At 38.7% G+C, this 21,023-nt stretch overlaps 3 protein-coding genes across 3 annotated transcripts; 2 read left to right on the top strand and 1 right to left on the bottom strand.

Annotated features, from left to right (window-relative positions):
* Window positions 1-2,273: 2,273 nt before the first annotated feature.
* LOC119077635 (putative leucine-rich repeat-containing protein DDB_G0290503) lies at window positions 2,274-8,535 on the top strand. Its single transcript, XM_037184856.1, has 9 exons — window positions 2,274-2,292; window positions 2,351-2,429; window positions 2,512-3,238; window positions 3,303-3,520; window positions 5,610-5,754; window positions 5,822-6,178; window positions 6,236-6,331; window positions 6,396-6,551; window positions 6,611-8,535. Exons 3-9 carry the CDS (start codon window positions 2,540-2,542, stop codon window positions 8,384-8,386), a joined length of 3,447 nt encoding a protein of 1,148 aa, XP_037040751.1. The 5' UTR covers window positions 2,274-2,292; window positions 2,351-2,429; window positions 2,512-2,539; the 3' UTR covers window positions 8,387-8,535.
* Window positions 8,536-10,351: 1,816 nt separating this feature from the next.
* On the top strand, window positions 10,352-14,707 carry LOC119077636 (probable DNA mismatch repair protein Msh6). The gene is made up of 11 exons (XM_037184857.1): window positions 10,352-11,106; window positions 11,174-11,395; window positions 11,460-11,657; window positions 11,794-12,855; window positions 12,914-13,213; window positions 13,282-13,497; window positions 13,561-13,740; window positions 13,804-14,022; window positions 14,105-14,215; window positions 14,280-14,435; window positions 14,492-14,707. The coding sequence occupies exons 1-11, from the start codon at window positions 10,468-10,470 to the stop codon at window positions 14,615-14,617; spliced, it is 3,429 nt and encodes a 1,142-aa protein (XP_037040752.1). The 5' UTR covers window positions 10,352-10,467; the 3' UTR covers window positions 14,618-14,707.
* A 729-nt stretch (window positions 14,708-15,436) lies between these two features.
* Window positions 15,437-21,005, bottom strand: LOC119077637 (importin-13). The gene is made up of 13 exons (XM_037184858.1): window positions 20,740-21,005; window positions 20,506-20,673; window positions 20,110-20,438; window positions 19,893-20,043; window positions 19,332-19,667; window positions 19,078-19,272; window positions 18,758-19,004; window positions 18,356-18,699; window positions 18,087-18,296; window positions 16,272-16,499; window positions 16,072-16,207; window positions 15,679-16,006; window positions 15,437-15,610 (listed from the first exon to the last, which is right to left on the bottom strand). Exons 1-13 carry the CDS (start codon window positions 20,896-20,898, stop codon window positions 15,529-15,531), a joined length of 2,913 nt encoding a protein of 970 aa, XP_037040753.1. The 5' UTR covers window positions 20,899-21,005; the 3' UTR covers window positions 15,437-15,528.
* Between the last annotated feature and the right edge of the window lie 18 nt (window positions 21,006-21,023).

The following is a 21,023-nucleotide window of genomic DNA, read 5'->3' as shown; positions in this document are numbered from 1 at the left end:
AGAGAGTTTATGAATGCAAAACAAAATTATAAACTAAATTCTCTTTCATTTGGGTATGGGATTGCATATGAGACGGGAGGTTTATATACGGTGGAATAATAAATTGAATTCAACGGGGGGGAAAAAATTGTTATTTCAAATGGCGTGTGTGGCTTGGCATGCACCACATCGTACAAGTAAAATGTATTTACACTGAGCAACAAGAAAGGAGGTCTGCAACTGTATACACATAACAAGTTCATAAGCGAATATTTATGTGTTCATGTCTAAAAGATTTTCAGTTTTACACTTATGCTACTCTATTAACTTCGTAGAACCACCAACTATGTTGCATTTTGCAACAATGTAATCAAGTTGGGTATGTCTTTGAGAAAATGTGTTGTGAGCAATTTTGTCGGTACGTTAGTTGAACGACTGAACAGCTACAATTAAATTCGATACGAAGTTAGATCGTAGTGATGACAGCAATGTAGTATTTTATGCGGAAATAATTAATTGTTAACACCAATGAAGTAGTAGATTTTCGTCGGTTTTTTTTTACCTTAGAACAAAAGTTATATAATTGAGTGGATAAACTGGGGGACGAAGCATGATCTGATAACAAATTCCTGATAATAGAGAATGTGAAGTTAATACACTAAGATTGTCTTGCATTTGGAAATCTAGATTTACCAAAATTAAATTCCAAATATTTTAGGTATACGAGACAATTCTTTGATTCCCCCCGTCGGTTCAAAAGTAATCAAAAACGCAGTTCATGTTTAGATATTCGAAAATAAATGAGAAAAGTGCCAAGTTAGGTCAATATCGGTCGTTGATTTTTGTCACGGATCAAATGAAAAGCCAACACCGATTATGGATGTGAAGCGCATACTCTTCTCCTCTCAGCAAATGAAACACAAAACCAACTAACTAAAACAGCTCGAGCGCGTAAAATGTTTTGGCTGAGTGTACTGTTTTGTCAAATGTTAATCAATTAATTGTATCGTCAATCGTAATCCGTATGGGTTACATAATTGCTGTCGTTCTAGTAGTGTAAATTTAACTAATCTTTTTTTGGTACGCACCGTATTGGCATGCATTAAATGTAGATCATGATGATGTCTGCTTTGAGAAAATATCGTATCGGAAATGTGATCGATTTTTTCAGATGACGATGATAGGGCAGCGATGTTGCTTAGAGTTAATTCACTTATCAGTTGATAAAGACGATGAGATATGCAACAAGTTGAGAAATGGGCTTGTTTGTGTCACTACATATTATCAAACAAGCGAATCGAGTTAGAGGTGTTGATCGATATACATTGGGTTTCGTGGGTGTCGGGGGTTCGAAATTCGGTCAGGATAGGATTTTTATTTACGAGTAATGGTTCAAAAGGAGTGCCAAAAAATATGTTATAAAATCCGTTTCGCCACCAGTGACAAAAAGCAAAATATAAGAAAACATAGCAAAAAGGCCACTCGAATGACGCATGTAAAAGTTCACTTTTATTTTTCTCAACTCACTCTCGACTTTTCTGACGAAATCGTTGTATGCAACTTGTTGGTAAATGATTTTTTAGGCAGCCTGCGGCCTCGAGTGACAATCTACACACCTCTAGTGCCTAAAAAAGCATTTATCACTCGGTTGCATAAAACACTATTTTAAATTCCATGACTTTATGGACCTAGTACTCAACCATAAAGTATGTCTCGTCAACGCGACTGCTACTATCTTGGTACAGTAATGTTTTGAGAGTTTCTAAAAGATGGATGTGGTGTAAGTAAGTATCAAAAGTGCTCTGAACGTGACGTGATTTGAAGAACAGTTCTAGTGAGGGAGTTAGATTGTTAATGGTAATAAAAACAAAAGGCATTAATAGACCATCAAATGATGAAGTTGCGTCAAGTGTGTTTAAAATTAAATTCAATTACACTTAAGTTTGCTTTTAATTGCAAGTTATAAGTGGTCCACCCTGTCTGTTAAATTTGTACTGAAATACTGATCGTGCTCAAAGTGCCACCAGTTCAATACACTACAATAAATCAATCGTTTATTGACTCAAAAAGACACTTCACGAACACGAACTATTAATAAGTTCAGTTTTCGCATCGTTTATTCGAAGAAACATTTGAAAATAAAGTAGAATCGAAATGACTTTACGAGTCACTAAATGATGGTTCGGTAAAAAGAGAGAAGAAGAAAAGACGAAACACGTGCTAGACGATATTCATCAAGTCGTACGGTTTGGTTTTCATTTTACGCAAAAGATTCTCAAAACGAAAACCGACGAATTCACATGAAAACATACTGTAATTTTGAATCGCTAAAAGTCCGTCGTTTTCTATTTATAACAAATCTCTTCCACAGACGTTCAGTTTTTCACGAAAACTCGACCGTTCCTTACGTACGTATACGTTTGTTAATACGTCTCATTTTCAAATTTAGAGTAAGATATAAATACATTTACAATGAAAATTTCTGTCGAATAAAGAAAAACTTTTTCATTTTTCTTTCGTTTCATCTTAAAGCTAAAATCGTACAATTTTCCGCGCAATAATGGGCAGTACACCGTCAACCCCCGACAGTACAGACGATCCTTGGTGGCCGATTGAAAATCAGAATTTCATTTTAGATCAGTCTCCATTAAATGTTGTCGCAATGGATCGACAAGGTCAAAGTGCTACTGTAATCGATGAAATTGATGAAAATTGTGAAATTAGTGAAGTTCTTCGTAGTGAAAATTTGAATAGTGAAAGTCAAAGTGAAAATAGTGAGGAAATTTGTGATGAGACTGACAATGCTAACAAAGTTGAAAATGTGCAAAAGAAAGAGCAAACGTTGGAGGAATTCAAAGAAGAGCTTCGCATTAAACGAGAAAAACGACAAAATGCTATAGCAGATCTAAGAAATGAAATTTCGAGCCTTCGTCAGCAATTAAGCGAAGAGAAAGAAATGAACAGACGACTGAGAAGGGAAAACCTGTGTGGTTCGTCTACAAATCCCGATCTTGTGGGAACAGAAGAAATATTTGAGGACATTGCCACGGCTATCAATGAATACGATGAACCACATCAAAGTCAAATATCACTGAAAAGTGAGTTGGCAAACGTGCAATTATCATTGCAATTGGCCAATTCAGAAATATTGTCGTTGCAAGCCGAGTTAAATGTGCGCCAAAAGCAGACCGACACATTGAAAGAAGTAAACGTTGTGAGCAAGCAAATGATCCAAATAAAGGAAGATCAACTAAATCAAGTGATTTGCAATTTTGACCATTGAAATTTCGCAAAAATAATTTCGACAAATTTCTCCTTTGCAGCTTCGCGATAAATTGAAGACAATCGAAGAATCACTAGCCGATCGAGAGTTGAAACTTATGTCGGAGAGCTTGAGGCAAGAGTATGACCGTCAGCTTGCAAATATTCGAAATTTGAGAAGTTTGTATGAAGAAAGAGCTCGCGTGAGTGCAGCAGAAAGGGAGAATTTGAATCGACAGTTGGACACAAAAAAGGCGGAATTGGAAGCAGAAACTGAAAAGTAAGTGATGCGCAATGGACCCTTTCTTTTAATAACATTGAGACGAATAACACTTTCTTACGCCTCTAAAAGACAATTTTCTTGGATCGATTAAAAATAAATTTTATGAAAGTATCTTGACCTATTGAAGTAATTGAAAGAATTCAAAGAGCAACGAATGAATGAAATGTTAAATTGAATGTGGTGAGTGAATGAGGATTTGAACTTAAAAAACAATGATTTCTAGCTATGACATAAAGCCAAGTTAAGCTGTTTTGTTGGATTTTTCCAGCTTTTTACTCTCTTTAAAAAAATGCTTTCATGTCCAGACATCCAGCAAACATTTAACCGAAATGTTTAGAGCGATTTTTCCTTCAACGCACCGTTTGTTTTATGTCTTCATCTACAACGAAGTTTCGAAATTCGGCGTGCATACAAAGTAATTAAAAATGAAAAGTTAAACGCAGCTACCGAATCTTTAAAGTATAAATATTTACAAAGAACAACGCAAATATTTTCTTTATTCACATTTATGTTGCATCAACACATGTACACATTTTAATCGACATAATTTATTCGAAATGGTATATGGACGACGCATAAAAAAGAAAATCTCAAACATTTTCCTCGATTTTATTTTCATTTTTTTTTTTAAAGAAAACTGTACTCTATCCGTACGGCGACACGACTAGTACCTATCGTTGTAAATATATATTGACTTTCGCCACAGTTTTTTTTCTTCTTCGCATTCTATATAACACAAGCAGAAAATGAGAATCGAATTCTTGTTGTTTTTTTAAATAAAAATCTTCTGTCAGTCACCGTGTTATTTCTGTGTTATGTCTCATTGTGTGGTTGAAGCGGTGGTGTTTTGTTATTTATTTTAAAATAGTAATTGCAATTAAAGAAACGAATAAGATTAAATTTTCTTATCTGACGAATTCTTTTCTTAAATTCTTTAATTGCACGGGTTGATTCTACAGGTTGATTCATATTATCAATTTTAGTTTTAGTTAAAAATAAATTTCCTGCAGAGAATTCGCACAAAGAAAATTTAGTTAATCGGAAGCGACTATTTTTAGGAAAACATTTTCCCAATTTTCCAATATTTCTCAACACTCTCTAAAACATTTTTTGCGACAACAGGGAACATTTTGAGGAACAACTCATTTAAGAAAAATTGGAAAACGCTTTCCCAAAAGAAGTTGCCTGATTATGGTTAATAGTCCTCATAGTCATCTCAAATTGTATTTGAAAAGAAAAAATTGATTTAATTTTACATTAAGTCGACTCCTTATTACAATGACTCAAAAACTCATTTAAAATTTCACACCAAACCGTAACGAAATTTTGAAGTGGATTTTCCATGCGTGGCAAGTCATTTCCCATTTTCACTCAATCAACAAATTCATTTTTCACTACCGTTACCACAGTTTCTCTTTTTCCAAGTATTTTTTGCTTTTAATAATTCCAAAATAGCAACGGCTAATGGTTTCCATTTAATGTGGACATGATGCAATAGGATGATTTCACTTTTTTTGAATTAATAGATCCGAATAGATCCCGGGAATACCAATAGCACATTGCAACACAAGGACTATAATTTGATATCTCGAATCTATATGCATTGTTAAATAGTTAAACAAAGCCATACCGAGCCATACACTTACATACATCTACTTCATCTGTTAACGACAGCGATGACAAAAATAATAATTCTACTCCTGCTTACACTGTCTTTTATAGCAAAATAAATGTTACAACAAACGAAGTAAAAGATCTGTTGAAAATACTTAGATCAAACGAAGTAATAGATTCAACAATTATACTGACGGCGATATGCTTGCCGTTTGCAATATACTAATAATGCCTGAGTCCTCTGAGTTTAATTAACATTTTACAAACGGAAAGAGTATCGTCGTAATCATTTACTTCTCAGAAAATGTTTTTCCGTTGAACAGAACACTAACCAAAGCTCATTATGTCTATCATCTCATCGCTGTGCTAACAGTTATGAATATGTGCAATTGTGCATGGAATAAAAACACTTTCAGCCTCACTACCAATAGAGTTATACTAAAGGTGAAACCAATATTACTTATCATTTCAGAAGTACAGATTTAGCTGAAAGGGTAGCAACATTGGAAGCAGATTTGCAAAAAACAATTGACGAATTGAATTCAACGAAAGATGAACTCAGTGAATACAAATCCGAAAACCGTGAACTTCACGAGGAAATGAAAGTCATAAATGAAGTGAGGGGTTTGGAAATTAAGCTCTCGTAATCATCCAATTAAATTGCGAATCGATCTCTCATTCCAGCTGTTCAGTCAATTGTTAATGGGTTTCAATGGTGGCAACGATATTAACATCGACAAACTTTCGAATATGCTTGAGGACAATCGAGATCTTTTGAATGATATCACGAAGCGGGAAACTTGTAAGGACGGTGCAGCTGCGATACCAAAATTGCTGTTCGATTTGGTAACGCAAGCTGAAGAAAATTTTTTGAGCAAAGACGAAGCAAGCAGTTCAAATGTGGAACAAAATGTTGAGGAAGGGGCATCCGGACAATCGAATGTGTCAACAGCTCAAGAAATATGCCACAATTTACCGAAGGTTTGGAAGGTGCTGATTGAATTGTTGAATCACCAGAAAACTGAACAAGTTTCATTCACTGTGAGTTAGGATAACTTTGAGAAAATATTCATTTTGTAAACGAAAACTATTCGACAGGAGAACGGTGAAAGTGAGGAATGTTACAACTCGGTACAAACACCGACAGGTCCAAAATTGGTTCTGAGCGTCAGCAAGACGTATATCAGGCTAAAGGTAAATATTTTAACTTGACTTGGTTCAAATTTATTGGCATTCTCTATCATCCAAATTGTTTCAGGATCTCATTCTGGAGAAAAAATTCCTTCAAAAGGAAACAAATAAATTGAAGAACTTGAACAATCACCTGGAGCACAGATTAAGTCATCAGGAAAAACGCCTAGGGGCCGTCACTATCGAGCTCAATAAGACATGGAACCTAGTTGGTAAAATGCAGGTAAAATGAGATTTTTGTCTAAGAAAGTCGTAGAAGGCAACTGATTTTCCGTTATTTAGCGACAACATCGTCAACTGCATACACATGAGCAAGTTCTACGTTATCAATTGCAGCAGAAGCGTCGCATGTTGAATGAATTAAAAGACGAATTGGAATACTGCCGTCGCAAATGGGCACTAGCTCGCGAAAAGAATAACGAATCTCAAAGTCAGTGGAACGATCTGCGATCCGAATTCGCCAAACGTAAGCAACAGGACGCTAACAACTCCGGAGAAAGTGGATACAGTGATGAGCCAGTATCCGATGATGATGATAATTCGGATAACGAACCACTAAAGTCGAAAAATGAGCGAGTCGTAGAGTCAGATTTGGGTTCGTCATCGAAAAATTCGACTAGAGTGAGAAGCGTTTCGCCAGTCCGAAACGAACCATCGAAAAAGGCAGAGGAGAGTGTAACACCACCAATTGCCACATTATCCACCCAAGTGTTTCAAACCACAACGGAAATTGTGCCGCCGAATTTAACCTTAGAGGCATCAGTTGTTACTAAGCCTGTAGAGAGCTTAGATTTGAAATATGCCGCTAGTGCATCCGTTGTGGTACCACAGACTGTGACAAAGATTACTGTAAACAATGTTTCATCTGAGGGGCCTTCAACATCTAATAGCGGGGTCAGACCAAAATGTGTCGACGAAATTCGCCCGAGATTGTCTAGGGAAATTAGAAAGAAATCAACAAAAGTCAAGGAAAAACGAAAAGGTGAAGAGACTCTAGAAGAAATGTTCTTTAGACTTAGCGGACAGGAGCCACCACAACATGAAGACTCTTCAAATGATGAGGAAGACGATGACGAAGAACTCGACGACAAATCGAAAAATGACCAAGCAACAATACTCGAAGACGATGTTCTACAAGTAAATCCACCTGCTCAGGTCTGTCCACCAATTCAGGTCGACGAATCACCTAATCCCGAAGATATTTCTAATGTGATTTTATCGGAAGAGGACGAAGAGCGCCGTGTACAGCGAGCAGCTAGATTCAAGCGATTGGAAGAACAATGTCAACAACTCATAACTCAAGTAATTAACAATTCAACTCGGGGCGACGAATTAAATTCACATTTGGACAACGTTCAGCGACGGTTCACTCCTTTGAGAGAAAGTAGTAAATCTATCGACAAAACTGATGAAGAAGGAGCTGCAGGATGTTCCACAGAGACGGTTTCCAAAGACGACATGGCAGGCCTAACTCAAAAGGAACAAGAATATACATCCAGGAGAGCTGAACGTCTGAAACGGTTGGAGGAAGAATGCAAAGAATTCTTGAACAAACGAAACCAATCCAAGCTTCGTGCCAACGAAATGAGCAACAAATTGGATAAATTACATCAACGGTATGGATCACAAGAGAGCTCCGAAGCCACCACATCTGAAACCAAAGAGGTTGTACTAACCGAGACGGAAGAGGCGTACACAGCTAGACGAGCAGAAAGACTAAAAAGGCTGGAACAACAGAGTGCTGAATTATTGGACAGAATGGCCCAGTCATCCAGCAGAGCAAAAAATATCGAAACTTCGTTAGATGCTTTGCATAGTAAATTTGGAGACAAGGAACCTGGTGGTGAAACAAGTAAAACTGATACGGAAACCGTTGAAGAATGTAATCTTAATGAAGCAACATTATGTGTTAATGATATGGCTTCAGGTATATCTGAAGAGAGTATGCCTGCATTACTACACTCGCCTGTGAATGGTGAAGCTTTTACCGAAGAATTAGATCATGATGTTACCGAGGCCGAAGATTTGCCTTCAGTAGCTGAGAATATAACTGACTAACCAATTTAATACTCAAGACTCTATAATTGTTAATTGAAACCCTAAGATACGGGAAGTGTTTTCAACAATTTAATAAATTTATTTTGTAACAATTGAATTATGAGAATGATATTTGAAACAATAAATGGTTTGGAATATGTCTGAAAAAATGATTTTTTAAACTAAACAGAACATAGAGAAGTTGGTAACTCCACAAGAGATTATACTTACACCACTTAAACATCGAACTATTGTAGTGATGATCGTTACAGGACTCAACTGTAATAGGTTCGTTCCAAGTTACGGTAACAACAGAACAATGACGTACCGAAAATATCCAATATCATCCACAGATACCTAACCTCAACTATTTTCGACCAAATTGCAATTTTTCGTGAAATTGATTCTTGAAAATTCTCAAAATACGAAAATTACCGAAACTCGTGAAAAGCCTTGATTTGCTTCATTTCAGATTTCAGTGGAACACTGAAGAATCTTAAAGCTCCCGAAAACTCTTTTGTGTAACATGGCAGTTGAGTCTTCAATTCGCTGAATCTATGTCAACGTTATGTTGAGGACTTTATAAATTCTGGAGAATCTACAACATTTCCTCTAAGTTGTAGTGACATCAGAAATTTTATTGTCACTCTTGAAATAACGGATCCAACAAGCCTTAGGCTCAGTCATCTATTTTGAGGTAAGCTTGTCGCCCAAAACCACTTACAGTGGAGGTGTGACGCAAATCCTTTTATCCTCTCACAAAATAACTGATATCGCTTACAGCTTCGACTCGCAAAAAAAAAAAATAGCAAAAACATTTTGCGTTTCCAGTTTTTTTTAGGATGTATTTTTCCCTATAAATGATGGAATTTGTTTATGTACATACTGTCCGTTTGACAAGAGGATCGCCACGGTTCAGCAGGGGATTTTGAACATTTGTTTTTTACACGTTGGCACACGTGCTCTTGTCAGATTCAAGATTCTTTTTACGAAGGTTACGCTGATTATACTTTGTGAAAAAGGCCAATACCTTGCAAATATGTCACATCTTGGACAGAATTTGACACTGCAATATCTGCAGCATGAAAAAACTAAATGTTCGAAACCCCCTGAAACCCCGTGCTTCCACCTACGTAATATACACAAACTAGGTGAGCCAATCTTAATTTATTTTAACCTGTCATAGACGGCAAGCATATTAACAGTTTTACTATCTGATCAATTACTTCATTTGATGGAAGATTTTCAGAGATTGATTTCAGAAATCTTTTACTTCATTTGTTTTGAACATGCTTTTTGCTATGCGTATAAGGCGTCATTAGTCAGAGCTTGTTGTTTATTATTGCTGTCGTTGTCGATAACAGATGACAGCCATATGTAACAATTATTTTAACAGTTCTTTCCTCAACATCTGCCACTTGTGACGCAAAATTTTTTTGATATTTCTTTCTAGAATTTTGTTGGTAAAATTTTTGCGTTTCTTGTTGCGAATAGAAGCTTTAAGCGTCACCCCCACCGATATCAGTTCTTTTGTAAGAAGATTTTTTTGAGAATTCTGTATTACGGTTAAAATGTTCATAGCTCCAAAATCTCGCACTTAAAACGATCATAGCTTCCAAATGGGTGATTTTTGTGGAAAAGTCCTTAGTCCTGCTGAAAAAAAAAAATTCACGGACTTGCGTTCTTCACTAACGTAGGGTATTATTCATTGAGTGATTTGGTAAAGTTCAGCAGTTATGAGAAAATTCAAATTCTAAAGATATTGTGTACAAAACAATGAACCGGTTGGTAACAAACCGAATTGTATGTAATCACGATTTTTCATAATCTAGTACTTGATCATGTTAACCAACCAATATGTAACTCATAAAGAAATTAATTGTTCACTTAAATAATTGCCGTAAAATTTTGAATGTTTCATGGCAAACTTAGGAGATTCATCACTGACAATCTATTTTCGTAAATTAGCTACCAACACTGCTTTCAATGACAGTTAATCAATTCGCGCTAAAATCGTCTCAAACAAAGTGAGGAGTTGAATGATTTTCTGTTGTCGTTTCCGTACCTCTATGTTTTTTTGCGTAAATTGAAAACGAAAAACGATGTCGAAACGTAACAGTTTGGGCAATACAAGTGGCTCAAACACTTTATTCAAATATTTCGCAAGATCACCAGCCGCATCACCTCAAACCCCGCAACAAAATCGAAATACCTCTGTATCCAATGGTGACGGTGCAACACCAAAAAGTTCATTGAACAAGGACAAATCAACCGAACAAAAAGTTCAATCCAATAAAAAAGAGGCTGTGGATGAACGTCAGGATGATGATGAAAGTCCAATTCGTCCTGTCAAGCCGAAGCGTTTGAAATTAATCGATTCCGATTCGGAATCAGATCGCGAAAATGAATGCGACAATGTGCCATCCGTTGAAACTGTTCCACCGAAGAAAGCTGCACGATCAGCCACTAGTGCACCATCAACTCCACAGCCCAAGAAGAAAATGAAAATGGAACCGAAAGAACCTATGACTTTCGAAGAGAAACTGAAGGCGATGGAGGTGCAAGATGTCGACGATGTCGTAGAAGATATATTTGACGAACCGGTTGAATATATGCACAACAATCTGGAATTCTTAAAACCGGAAAACATCAAAGATATCAATGGACACAAGAAATCCGATCCGGAATATGATCCGAGAACATTGTACGTACCAAAAAGTTTCCTGGACAAACTGACACCGGTAAGATCATCTATTTGGCCCATTGTCAGTGAAACAGGTTGAACGAATAAAAAATAACATTTTTCAGACAACACGACAATGGTGGGATATGAAATCCAGAGCCATGGATTGCGTTTTGTTCTTCAAAATCGGAAAGTTCTACGAATTGTATCACATGGATGCGGATGTTGGCGTTACTGAGTTAGGCTTCACTTACATGAAAGCGATGAAAGGTGAAGCTGCGCATTCCGGGTTTCCGGAGCAATCTTACGATCGCATGGTTACAACTTTAGTAGCCAAAGGTTATAAGGTGACATAATTGTTGTTCGTTTCGTTGCATTCGCAGCCAATTGTGAAATGTCTGATGATTACAGGTGGCTCGAATTGAACAAACTGAAACACCAGAAATGAATGCCGAACGAGTAAAGACCACGCCAAGAGCAACGAAATTTGAAAAGGGACTCAGACGCGAAATTTGTCAAGTAACCAATCGTGGCACTCAGGTTTTTTCTCAACAAGTTGGTGTGACGAACAACTATGAACCGAACTACATGCTGGCAGTTTGTGAAAAGGTGAGTAGCTTATTCAAAGTGTGTTACTGCTCCACACATTGGACGAAACAATTACTGAAACGTTCTGCTGTTGGTAGCTACACCTCCTCACTGTTTGTTTGCAACAGTAATTTTCTTGTAATTTCGACCATTTCAGCACACATTAACTTCCAACCGCTTCGGTGTATGTTTCATCGACACATCTCTGGGAGAATTTAACATCGGCGAGTTTGACGATGACAAACACTGCTCCAGATTGTTAACATTACTCTCACACAACCTACCTGTTTTCATTCTCTACGAACGAAACGGCCTTTCCGCTCGTACAAGTCAAATTTTCAAGTCGATGCTGAACAAAACTCAGAAAGAGCAGCTGCTTCCTGGAACACAGTTCCTAGCTGCGGACAAAACGTTGAAAATGATGGCTGAGAAATACTACAAGGTGGACAACCAAATTGTTTGGCCGGAAGAAATTAAGGCGCTTCAATGCGACTCCGACCATTTGGGCTTGACGCCGAAACCCAGCCATTCACTGGCTCTACGATCGATCGGTGCCTGTTTGTGGTACTTGTCTCAATGTCTAATCGACGAGCAGATTGTTTCGTTGGGTCGATACACTACCTACATTCCACCAGACAATATGACTTCGGATTCGGTCGAGAATTTGGAGAGAAGCTTGAACAGAACGATCAGTTCCAAAATGACCAATCGCCACATGGTTCTCGATTCCATTACATTGTCCAATTTGAAATTGACCGAAGAAAGTCATTCGCTTCTGAACACGTTGGACCATTGTTGCACGAAATTCGGGAAACGAATGCTCAAGAATTGGATTTACAATCCAAGCTGTGAAAAGGGAGTCATAATCGACCGGCAAGACGCTATAAAACATCTGATGGACGACGACGATTTACTGAACGAAGCGAAAACCATTCTTGGACAGTTGCCCGACTTGGATCGATTACTGAACCAAATTCATGCATTCGGAAATGTGAAACGAAGCAAAGATCATCCGGATGGACGGGCAGTTTTCTTCGAACAGAAGAGCTACAATAAAAACAAAATCCGAGATTTCATAGCTGTACTGGATGGGTTCGATGCCCTCACTAAGCTGCCAGCAATGTTCAAAAATTGCAAATCGAAATATCTACGGACACTGACACAATGTTCGCCGAACGGCAATTTTCCTGACATACGAGAAGCGCTGAAAGTGTTCAAGGTTTGAACTGTGGCAGTTTCTGTGTGGACTTTTCATATAATTTTTCTCAATTCAACAGACCGGATTCGATCATAATGACGCCCTCGAGAAAGGGGTAATCGCACCTGGTGCAGGAGTCGACAGAGAATTCGACTATGTGAACCGTGAAATCGCGTCGATCAACAATGAATTGCAAGCGTACCTGAAGAAACAAGAAAAATATTTCGGCTGTCGTCTCAGTTACAGCGGAACGGATAAGAAACGATTCCAGATCGAAGTACCAGAGAAATGTTGCCACTTGGTGGACAAAAGTGATATCGAATACACTTTAGAGGGACAGAAAAAGGGCTTCAAACGGTACCATACCGAGGATTTAAAGGTAAAATACCCTCCGGCCTAGCCATTGAATTAATGATTTGAATAACACAAATGAACTCCTCCATCCAGGACATGCTAAAACGCATGATCGAAACGGAAGAACAACGGAACGCCATTCTAAAGGATCTGTCGCGCAGAATGTTCGAAAAGTTTTCCAATGAGTATCAACAGTGGAAGAAATGCGTCGACCTGGCCGCTACGTTGGACGTTCTGCTATCAATGGCAACATATGGAAATACTCAGGGACATTTATGTTTCCCAGATATTGTTGATGGTGCTGACGGTGTAAGTGATTGATAGATGCGTCTTTTCTCATCACGTTCCTCGATTCAATGACTCAATTTTCAGCCAATATTGGAAATGGAAGACGGCTACCATCCATGCATGAAACTCACTGACGACTTCATTCCGAATGGCATTACTCTTGGTGGCAGCTCGCCTCCACTGGCACTGTTAACAGGACCGAATATGGGTGGTAAAAGCACATTGATGCGTCAAGTGGCCATTCTTGTTATCATGACACAAATGGTATGGCTCGAAAACGGTTGACGTTCGAGAAACTACGGATTTTTGACGGACTTTACGTTTCAGGGATGCCCAATACCAGCGACGAGTTGCCGAATGACTTTGGTTGATCGTATTTTCACCCGGCTCGGAGCCCAAGATGATATAATGGCTGGTCACAGTACATTTTTGGTTGAACTGAGTGAAACGTCGTCCATTCTAAAACATGCTACGCTATCGAGTTTGGTGCTGTTGGATGAATTGGGACGAGGAACGGCAACATACGATGGCACAGCAATCGCAGCTGTAAGTGAAAAGATTTGCGGGTTTTGATTCGGAATTTAAATTTAAATTTTGAAATTTTTTTGCATTCCCAATCACAAATCAGTCTGTCGTCAACTTTCTGGCAGACCTGAAATGTCGTACACTCTTCTCGACACATTACCACAATCTCGTCGACAATTTCCACAAAGACAACCGAGTCAGCTTGGGACATATGGTACGGTCTTTTTCAATCCAAAATTTCCTTCAACAAATTCACAAAATTGTCAACTCTATTCCAGGCTTGTATGGTGGAGAATGAGAACGATGACGATCCCACTCAAGAGACCGTCACCTTTTTGTATAAGTATTCGGATGGTGCGTGTCCAAAATCGTATGGATTCAACGCGGCTAAGCTGGCTGGAATGCCGAATGGCGTCATTAAAAGAGCCCACGAGGTACGGAAGTTTTGACTGAATTGAACGTCCAAATTGGTAATTGCTTCTCTGTTTAGCTCTCAAAGAAAGTCGAAGCAGAAGCTTTGAAGCGGAAATTGGTGTCGAAAATTATGGTGGCCAATGGCGCAAGCATCGCTGAAATTCGAGACATTCTGACGAAACTGAAAACTTTGGTGGTTTAAGTGCGTCAACGCACCAGTTCTGAATTTATTAAAAATTTGTTTATTTTCACATTCCAAGATCTGTTCAATAAAAATGTAATTGAAAAATGATGAACGGAAGTTGAGCAAACAAAACTAATTTTGAAGTGAATCGAAGGATTCTGGAACATCAATATCTGTTGTTGTGTCCAGAAACGTCACCGAACACTCAATGATTTGCCCTATTGTTTGACAACAGCGCCCAAGTTATTTAAAACTCTGTTCCTGTTTTACGAAGACTACTCCTACCGAGCTGATCAATGGTGACGTCGAGATTATCCTCGTTAGCAGGTAACTTTGTCTCCAGGTAATTTCGAAAGCTGTCTCAGCTGTAGCGCCTCATACAAAAGATACAGCTGTAGCAGCTATTCTAGATTACCCGGCGACAAATTTACCTTCTACAGGTAAGAATTTCAACTCTTTTTTGTCAGTGCAGGCAGAAACATAGTCGCGACTCAACGGAAAGTGCTCCAAATCCTCGACAGAAGTTCGAAGTTCGGATTCAGCTGGCAGTTTCTCTGTTTTCTTACATCACTGTTCTCAAATCAATCATCCGTGTAGGTAGAGAGACGTAGGCAAACATGCATGTTTACACAGACATGTGTACGAAAATATAGAACCGACCATCTGAAGCATCTGAAAAGTGCAACCTGAATGTTGCATCTCACTGTGATAGCAAGAGGAATTGTCAAAGAAAGTTTCTTTTGGACAATAAATTTTTGTTGCATGTGAAGTTCCACTGCAGCACTTTGATGCAGTTCCTTTCAGTAGCTTTCAGTACCCATCAAACCCATCAAAATGTTAAGCTTCGAAAAATTTATTCACAAATTCACTCACAAAAATTACTTTTCGACATAAATACTAAAATGATCACAACGGTTGACTTGTCCCAATTAAACCTTTTCAATTATTCCCCGGCATTGTGCTGCAAATACCCGAATATGCGTCTGCACCAATCGTTTATTAACACGTTCCCTTGAATTAAAAAAACAGATCCATTAGTCCCACGTCTCCTTTTCACTCATTTTATGATGGCAACTCACTTAATAAGAGCTTTGGCAAAATGTTCCTTCTCCTTGTCACTAATCAAATTGGTGGGATACTGTGGTATTTCCAACACTTGCATCCAAACAATGTATTCCGACGGGAAGTTCTTGTTCAATGCGACAAAAATGGACGCAAATGTATCAACATGCGTTCGCGGTGTTATAGCACCGATGCACATGATAACGGTGCGCAAAATGTCCGATCCCTTCTGCAGAACAGTTGTGTAAATGTTGTTATATGTTCGTGATTGCATTATGAAATGGGTGATGAATGCGACCCCGTGACCACGCGGACCAGTTTCTGGTAGTGTGATTGCTTTGAGCGCTGTTGGATAGATTTCGATTTCATTGGTGGATGTTCTAGTTGGGACTAAATTAGAGGCGAATTACCGTAGTCAATCAATTTACTGCAATCGACATTGGTGTCTATGTAAGCTAAAGGAACTTTGTTGACAAGTTGCGAATTGAATTGGCAAAATGATTCCATCAAATCGGCAATGTCGGAATATGCATTGTCTGGTGTTTGCTGTGGGCAAAAGTTTAATATTTAGAGAGAGGGAAGTGGCCTAGTCATACTCCGAATCACAGACCTCAAATACGAGGATATTATAGCTGACCACCTCGATAAAACATTGTTTCATTATACTTTGGCACTCTGCATCTTTATAGAATAAAATTATACATTTCTGGGCGATTTCCACTGGGGGTACAAATTTCGAATAAATAATGGACACCACAAGACCGCACAAATCCGGTAACATCGGCTTGAAGTCGTTTAACAAATTGTTCAATGCAAACTTCAAAGCATTGCACAGCGACTGGAATAGAAGGAAAATTGTTTTCATATATCATGCAGGGCTTTCACTGATATGGATTCGCTAAATTTTCGATAAAGAACCTAACAGATCAATGTTTTATTAAAGGAACCACAAATTTTCTTAGTTTCGTCTAGGAACGCAAGGACTCTCCGTATCATTTCTCTTCATAACGTTCCCCATTTCACTTGGTGTTCAATGGATGAACTGAAACGGAACCGAAGGATGTAATAGCATTTTTCACAACGCAGTCGAGAAAACGGTCATTTTCTCCTCTCCGCTGAAACTTCAGAAGCCTTTGTTGTGAAAAACTTTGTGTTTAACTGGGGGAAAAAGCCGGGAAATGTATTTTCTCGAGTGACAACACACTAGAAATACAATTTCCAACTTTTCTTCCCTCACAAAAAACTATTGTTCACACAGGGAAAAAAGTTGGAAATTTAATTTCGAGGGTGTGTTTTGTGGCCAGAGCGTAGCGAGGGCAACAAGTCACCAGAGAAAATGAACTTTCCTCGGTTTTTCCCCGAGGTCAACATAACGTTTTTGACAACAATTTCTCCTGAAGTTTCAGCTGAGATGACTATTTCTTACCTTGGTAAAAAAGTTGGAAATTGCATTTTGTCAGGTGACTCTTATGACAACACACTGGAAATCCAATTTCCATTTTTTTTCCGCGTTGAACAAATAACCATGTCCTCACGAGATATGCATCACATACTTCGCTGATGGAAGTAATATTTTCCCGTCTTGAAATAAGTTCGTAATTGAAACGAAAGAGTGCTTTACTCACGACGTGAGTTATTCGAAAGAATCGGTTTTTAGTAGGGGAAATATATGACGTTCAATGAACGAAAGTTCTTGCAAACAGTCCAGGGTGCGAAACAGACCTTTTACTCTCGATGCATACAAATGTGGGAATACCTCTCTCTACGTCTCTGTTTCTGTCTTTCAGATTATGCTGTGTATAAAATTGTGTTACATGATATGGAGGGATGTTGAAAGGCACTGTCGACAGGAATGACTTATTGACTGTGGAAGTTCAATAAATTTCCACTAAAGATAAAATTTGCTATCGCGAGCGAATAATGAAGAAAATTTGTTGTTTTTTCGATAATGATACAGAAAATGGAGTTCTTGGTCCTACTCCACTGAAAATCTTTCCGCTTTGCCGTTTCGTAAAAAAAAACTGGAAAAATTTATCGGGAAAGTGGGTAAATCGTTCCGTCTCATTCCCACACTTTTTCCATCACCATCAGCCACTTAGTTAATTTAAAGAACGAAGCCGCAGACTCGAACGTTTTTCGTGATGAAGAAGCGATTTTTCAACTCGAGTTTCCCTTTCTAATTTAAAATTCGACTGACTCGTGGGGAATTTCTATACGGTCAATATCGTCAGGAACAATAATATCGTTTCTTAGACGTCCAGGACGGTATTATCATTTAGTACGATAATATCGTCCAGAAAACGATAAACATCGTCCAGACAATATTTTAAAATTTTACATTTTAGACGCTAACGTCCGCCACTGTCGACAATGCTAAAATTGCCTCTTCGTTGAATCTATCACAATAAAGAATCTCTTCACTTACTTCAATCACAAGCGGTTCCTTACTCCACAATTTTCCTATCGTCGTAAAAATGTGCATCATATTTCGCATCACAAATAGCACCGGTTGCACCAATTTCTCCGATTGTGCACTATCACGTTGCGGCTCGTCAATATTTATATTTAACGATTGAAATAATGTCGCTATCATATTGAGCCGGAAAGTAGTCCTAATTTTGGCTGATTCATTTAACTGGAATAAGAGAAACGTCTGAGTCATGCGATCAACTGGACACAGACCATTTTCCGTACTTGTTCACTTTGAGTCAATTGCTGTAATTCCTCGAAACACGGTGACACCATCAAATTCAAGTACTGGATGATTTTGTCGTATTGCAGAACGCTCAGTATCTTCCCAACGGAATACATCAATCGAACCGATTCGGGATTCTTTAACCGACCACTGGCTAATGATTGTTGACACGCCTGCAGCAATGGTTCGGCATATGATTTCATTTCCAACTGACATTCACGACACAGATCCTTTAAGCCTAGCGTTGCCAGGGAAGCTTGTGATGAATTCAATCCTTTGACTAGAAGTTCCGTTGCTGACAGTAGATATTCGGGATTGGCTTTGAACCATTCGCAATAGCCGCCTGGAATTTGAATAAGTTCGGTGAGCGTCGGTCCGTTGTTCTTTCGTTCGTCGCTTACCTATCGTCTCCAGGGCTGTACCCAGTAGTTTATCATTCAGTTTGTCGTATGGTAACTCATGTATGACTCTCATCAACTTTGGTATATGCTTCTTCTCCGAAACGTCCACATGTTCGGCCAACGAATAGAATGCAAAAATGCACGACTCCAATTGCGTCCAATTTTGCTGTATTGCAACCAGACTCTCTTCCAGTAAATTTGATAAAATTTCTAATAATTCGCTATGTAAAACCTCATTGCAGTACATCTGTTGCACGGGAAATTGTGGAAAATTAATTCGCCGCGTCCGATAAACTAAAAATTGGGAAAGTCAATCTCACCAAAGTGTCTGATATATCCTCCCTATAGCATCTAAAAGCCTCCAAATCGTCCAAACTCCACTTATCAATGGATGATTCGTCCGGTTGCTGAGCTTTTCGTACCAAAATTTTCGTCAGCTGCTTGTACAATTCAACTATCATCTCCAAACAAGCAGTCTGACTCTCACTGTGGTGATCCTTCGATAATATTTCGTCCTAAAGGAGTTAATGTGGTTCCATAAGAAAACACTACCAGAAATTCACTCCCATCTCACCTGTAACATATACCAAAATCCCATAGCCAATGTACTGCACGATTCTTCAACTGGATAAATGCCCGGTTTGCTGGTGCAGTTGATTATTTCTTGAATGAGTCTCATATACAAGTCGCGATGTTCGGAGCTTTCGCGCGTTAAACCAGCTAGCAGCAGACGTGAATGGCATTCAATCGACGAGATAAACAATGTGTAAATATTGACGGCAATGTCTTCGTTCGAGTTATTTTCCTTCCATTCGGCTTGCGTTATCGGCGATAATTTCGACAAAAACATGTTCAGCAGTATGAGCGCTGTGTTCGAATATCGCTGTGAATCCGGTTGCGTCATCATTGCCTGGGAAGATTGATTGTTTGTGTCATTAAACTTGATTTATTTTTTGATTTATTTTGTCGAAGTTAAGTTGGGAACAGTATACAACACGCCAGTTCAGTTGGTATTTGGCTGAGTTCTGATTTCAATCGAAGTCGTTTAAGAAATTGGAATCCATTTTGATCGGAAAATTGTGTGGGTGGTCTGGCTGGTACGTATTGTTACTATCATTTCTACGTGCTAACTTACCGATAGTGCTTCTAAGCATGCCTCTGCTAATTCATTCTCATCCGCCGACATACATCCGTCACTCTGAATACCACGCCAATAGCAATTGTGAATCAAATTGAGCAAAGACGAAGCCAACAGCTGGCAAGAGTCTAATGGGAAACCGTTCAGTCTGCAAAATGAACAAGAAAAAAATTGTTTCCACGACATCCACCTCATTGTTAACATCAAAACTCACTTAAACCATATCGTAGCACACTTGGCTGCCCGTAACAGTGTGGCCATCACTTGGTCATCGAGAACTGCTTCGCACTTTTGACTAATGTACTGTTCCACTGTTTTGAACACAAACGGAGCATGTGAATTGACTGTACTGCGTAGTGCCACTCGCTGCACTGACGTATGTATGGCCGTCACTTCTTCAGGTACACCACATAGCACTTCCATCATAATCCAAATTTGTGTATTTTCGCTGACATTCGGTAGCTGTTGATTCTGGAATGTGTTCACCACGTCTGGTATAGCTGTGGGCCAGTCCGATAGCATATTGACGATCAGGGCGCTCAGCTAACACAAAAGGAAAAAAAAAATATTTGAAAATGTCGAGGTAACATTCGAACACTGGTCAACTCACCGCTATGCAGAGCCTGTTTAGAACGATCTTCGGACCAGCACCAAAAGCGACAATGGTCTCCAATAATTTTTGTTTCAATTCTTCATGGTTCTCTTTGGGAACTTCATGCCAGAATTTCATTAGTTTGGCATGCAGTGTGGAGGCTCCGAAAAATTGTATTTCTGATGACTGAACACACAATGACGATTAGCACCTATTTCAACCAGAAAAACCAATCACAACATTTTGACCAACCTTGTTTGGTTTCATCAGCTCCCAGACAAATGACCAAGCTTGGTGGCTACATTGTACTCTTGTCAGCCAATCGTGTGCCGCTGCCTGTTCCGTTGAATTAGAACGATAAAATATTAAAACAGCTTCTTCCAAAGCTCGAATATCAATCGGTTGTTCCATTTGCGTAATTTCCAAATAATTTCTAAAAAAATTTTGATGCAAAAGTGATAAACGACACTCTAGGATCTCTTTCTGTATGAATATATTAAGACGTCAAACATCATGACAATCGATGTTGTCGATGT

This window comes from Bradysia coprophila, unplaced genomic scaffold, assembly GCF_014529535.1.
Source record: "Bradysia coprophila strain Holo2 unplaced genomic scaffold, BU_Bcop_v1 contig_24, whole genome shotgun sequence".
NCBI lineage: Eukaryota > Metazoa > Arthropoda > Insecta > Diptera > Sciaridae > Bradysia > Bradysia coprophila.
The sequence above is the reverse complement of the archived record's forward strand: the minus strand, read 5'-3'. Positions and strand labels throughout refer to the sequence as shown.

Coding starts and splice junctions, on each gene's coding strand:
- LOC119077635 (XM_037184856.1), top strand. CDS start 2,540: ATGGGCAGTACACCGTCAACCCCCGACAGTACAGACGATCCTTGGTGG. Junction 3,239..3,302: donor AGGAAGATCAACTAAATCAA/GTGATTTGCAAT, acceptor TCTCCTTTGCAG/CTTCGCGATAAATTGAAGAC. Junction 3,521..5,609: donor TTGGAAGCAGAAACTGAAAA/GTAAGTGATGCG, acceptor TTATCATTTCAG/AAGTACAGATTTAGCTGAAA.
- LOC119077636 (XM_037184857.1), top strand. CDS start 10,468: ATGTCGAAACGTAACAGTTTGGGCAATACAAGTGGCTCAAACACTTTA. Junction 11,107..11,173: donor TCCTGGACAAACTGACACCG/GTAAGATCATCT, acceptor AACATTTTTCAG/ACAACACGACAATGGTGGGA. Junction 13,498..13,560: donor TTGTTGATGGTGCTGACGGT/GTAAGTGATTGA, acceptor CTCAATTTTCAG/CCAATATTGGAAATGGAAGA.
- LOC119077637 (XM_037184858.1), bottom strand. CDS start 20,898: ATGGAACAACCGATTGATATTCGAGCTTTGGAAGAAGCTGTTTTAATA. Junction 20,044..20,109: donor TGTGCTACGATATGGTTTAA/GTGAGTTTTGAT, acceptor TTCATTTTGCAG/ACTGAACGGTTTCCCATTAG. Junction 18,700..18,757: donor TACAGCCCTGGAGACGATAG/GTAAGCGACGAA, acceptor TTCAAATTCCAG/GCGGCTATTGCGAATGGTTC.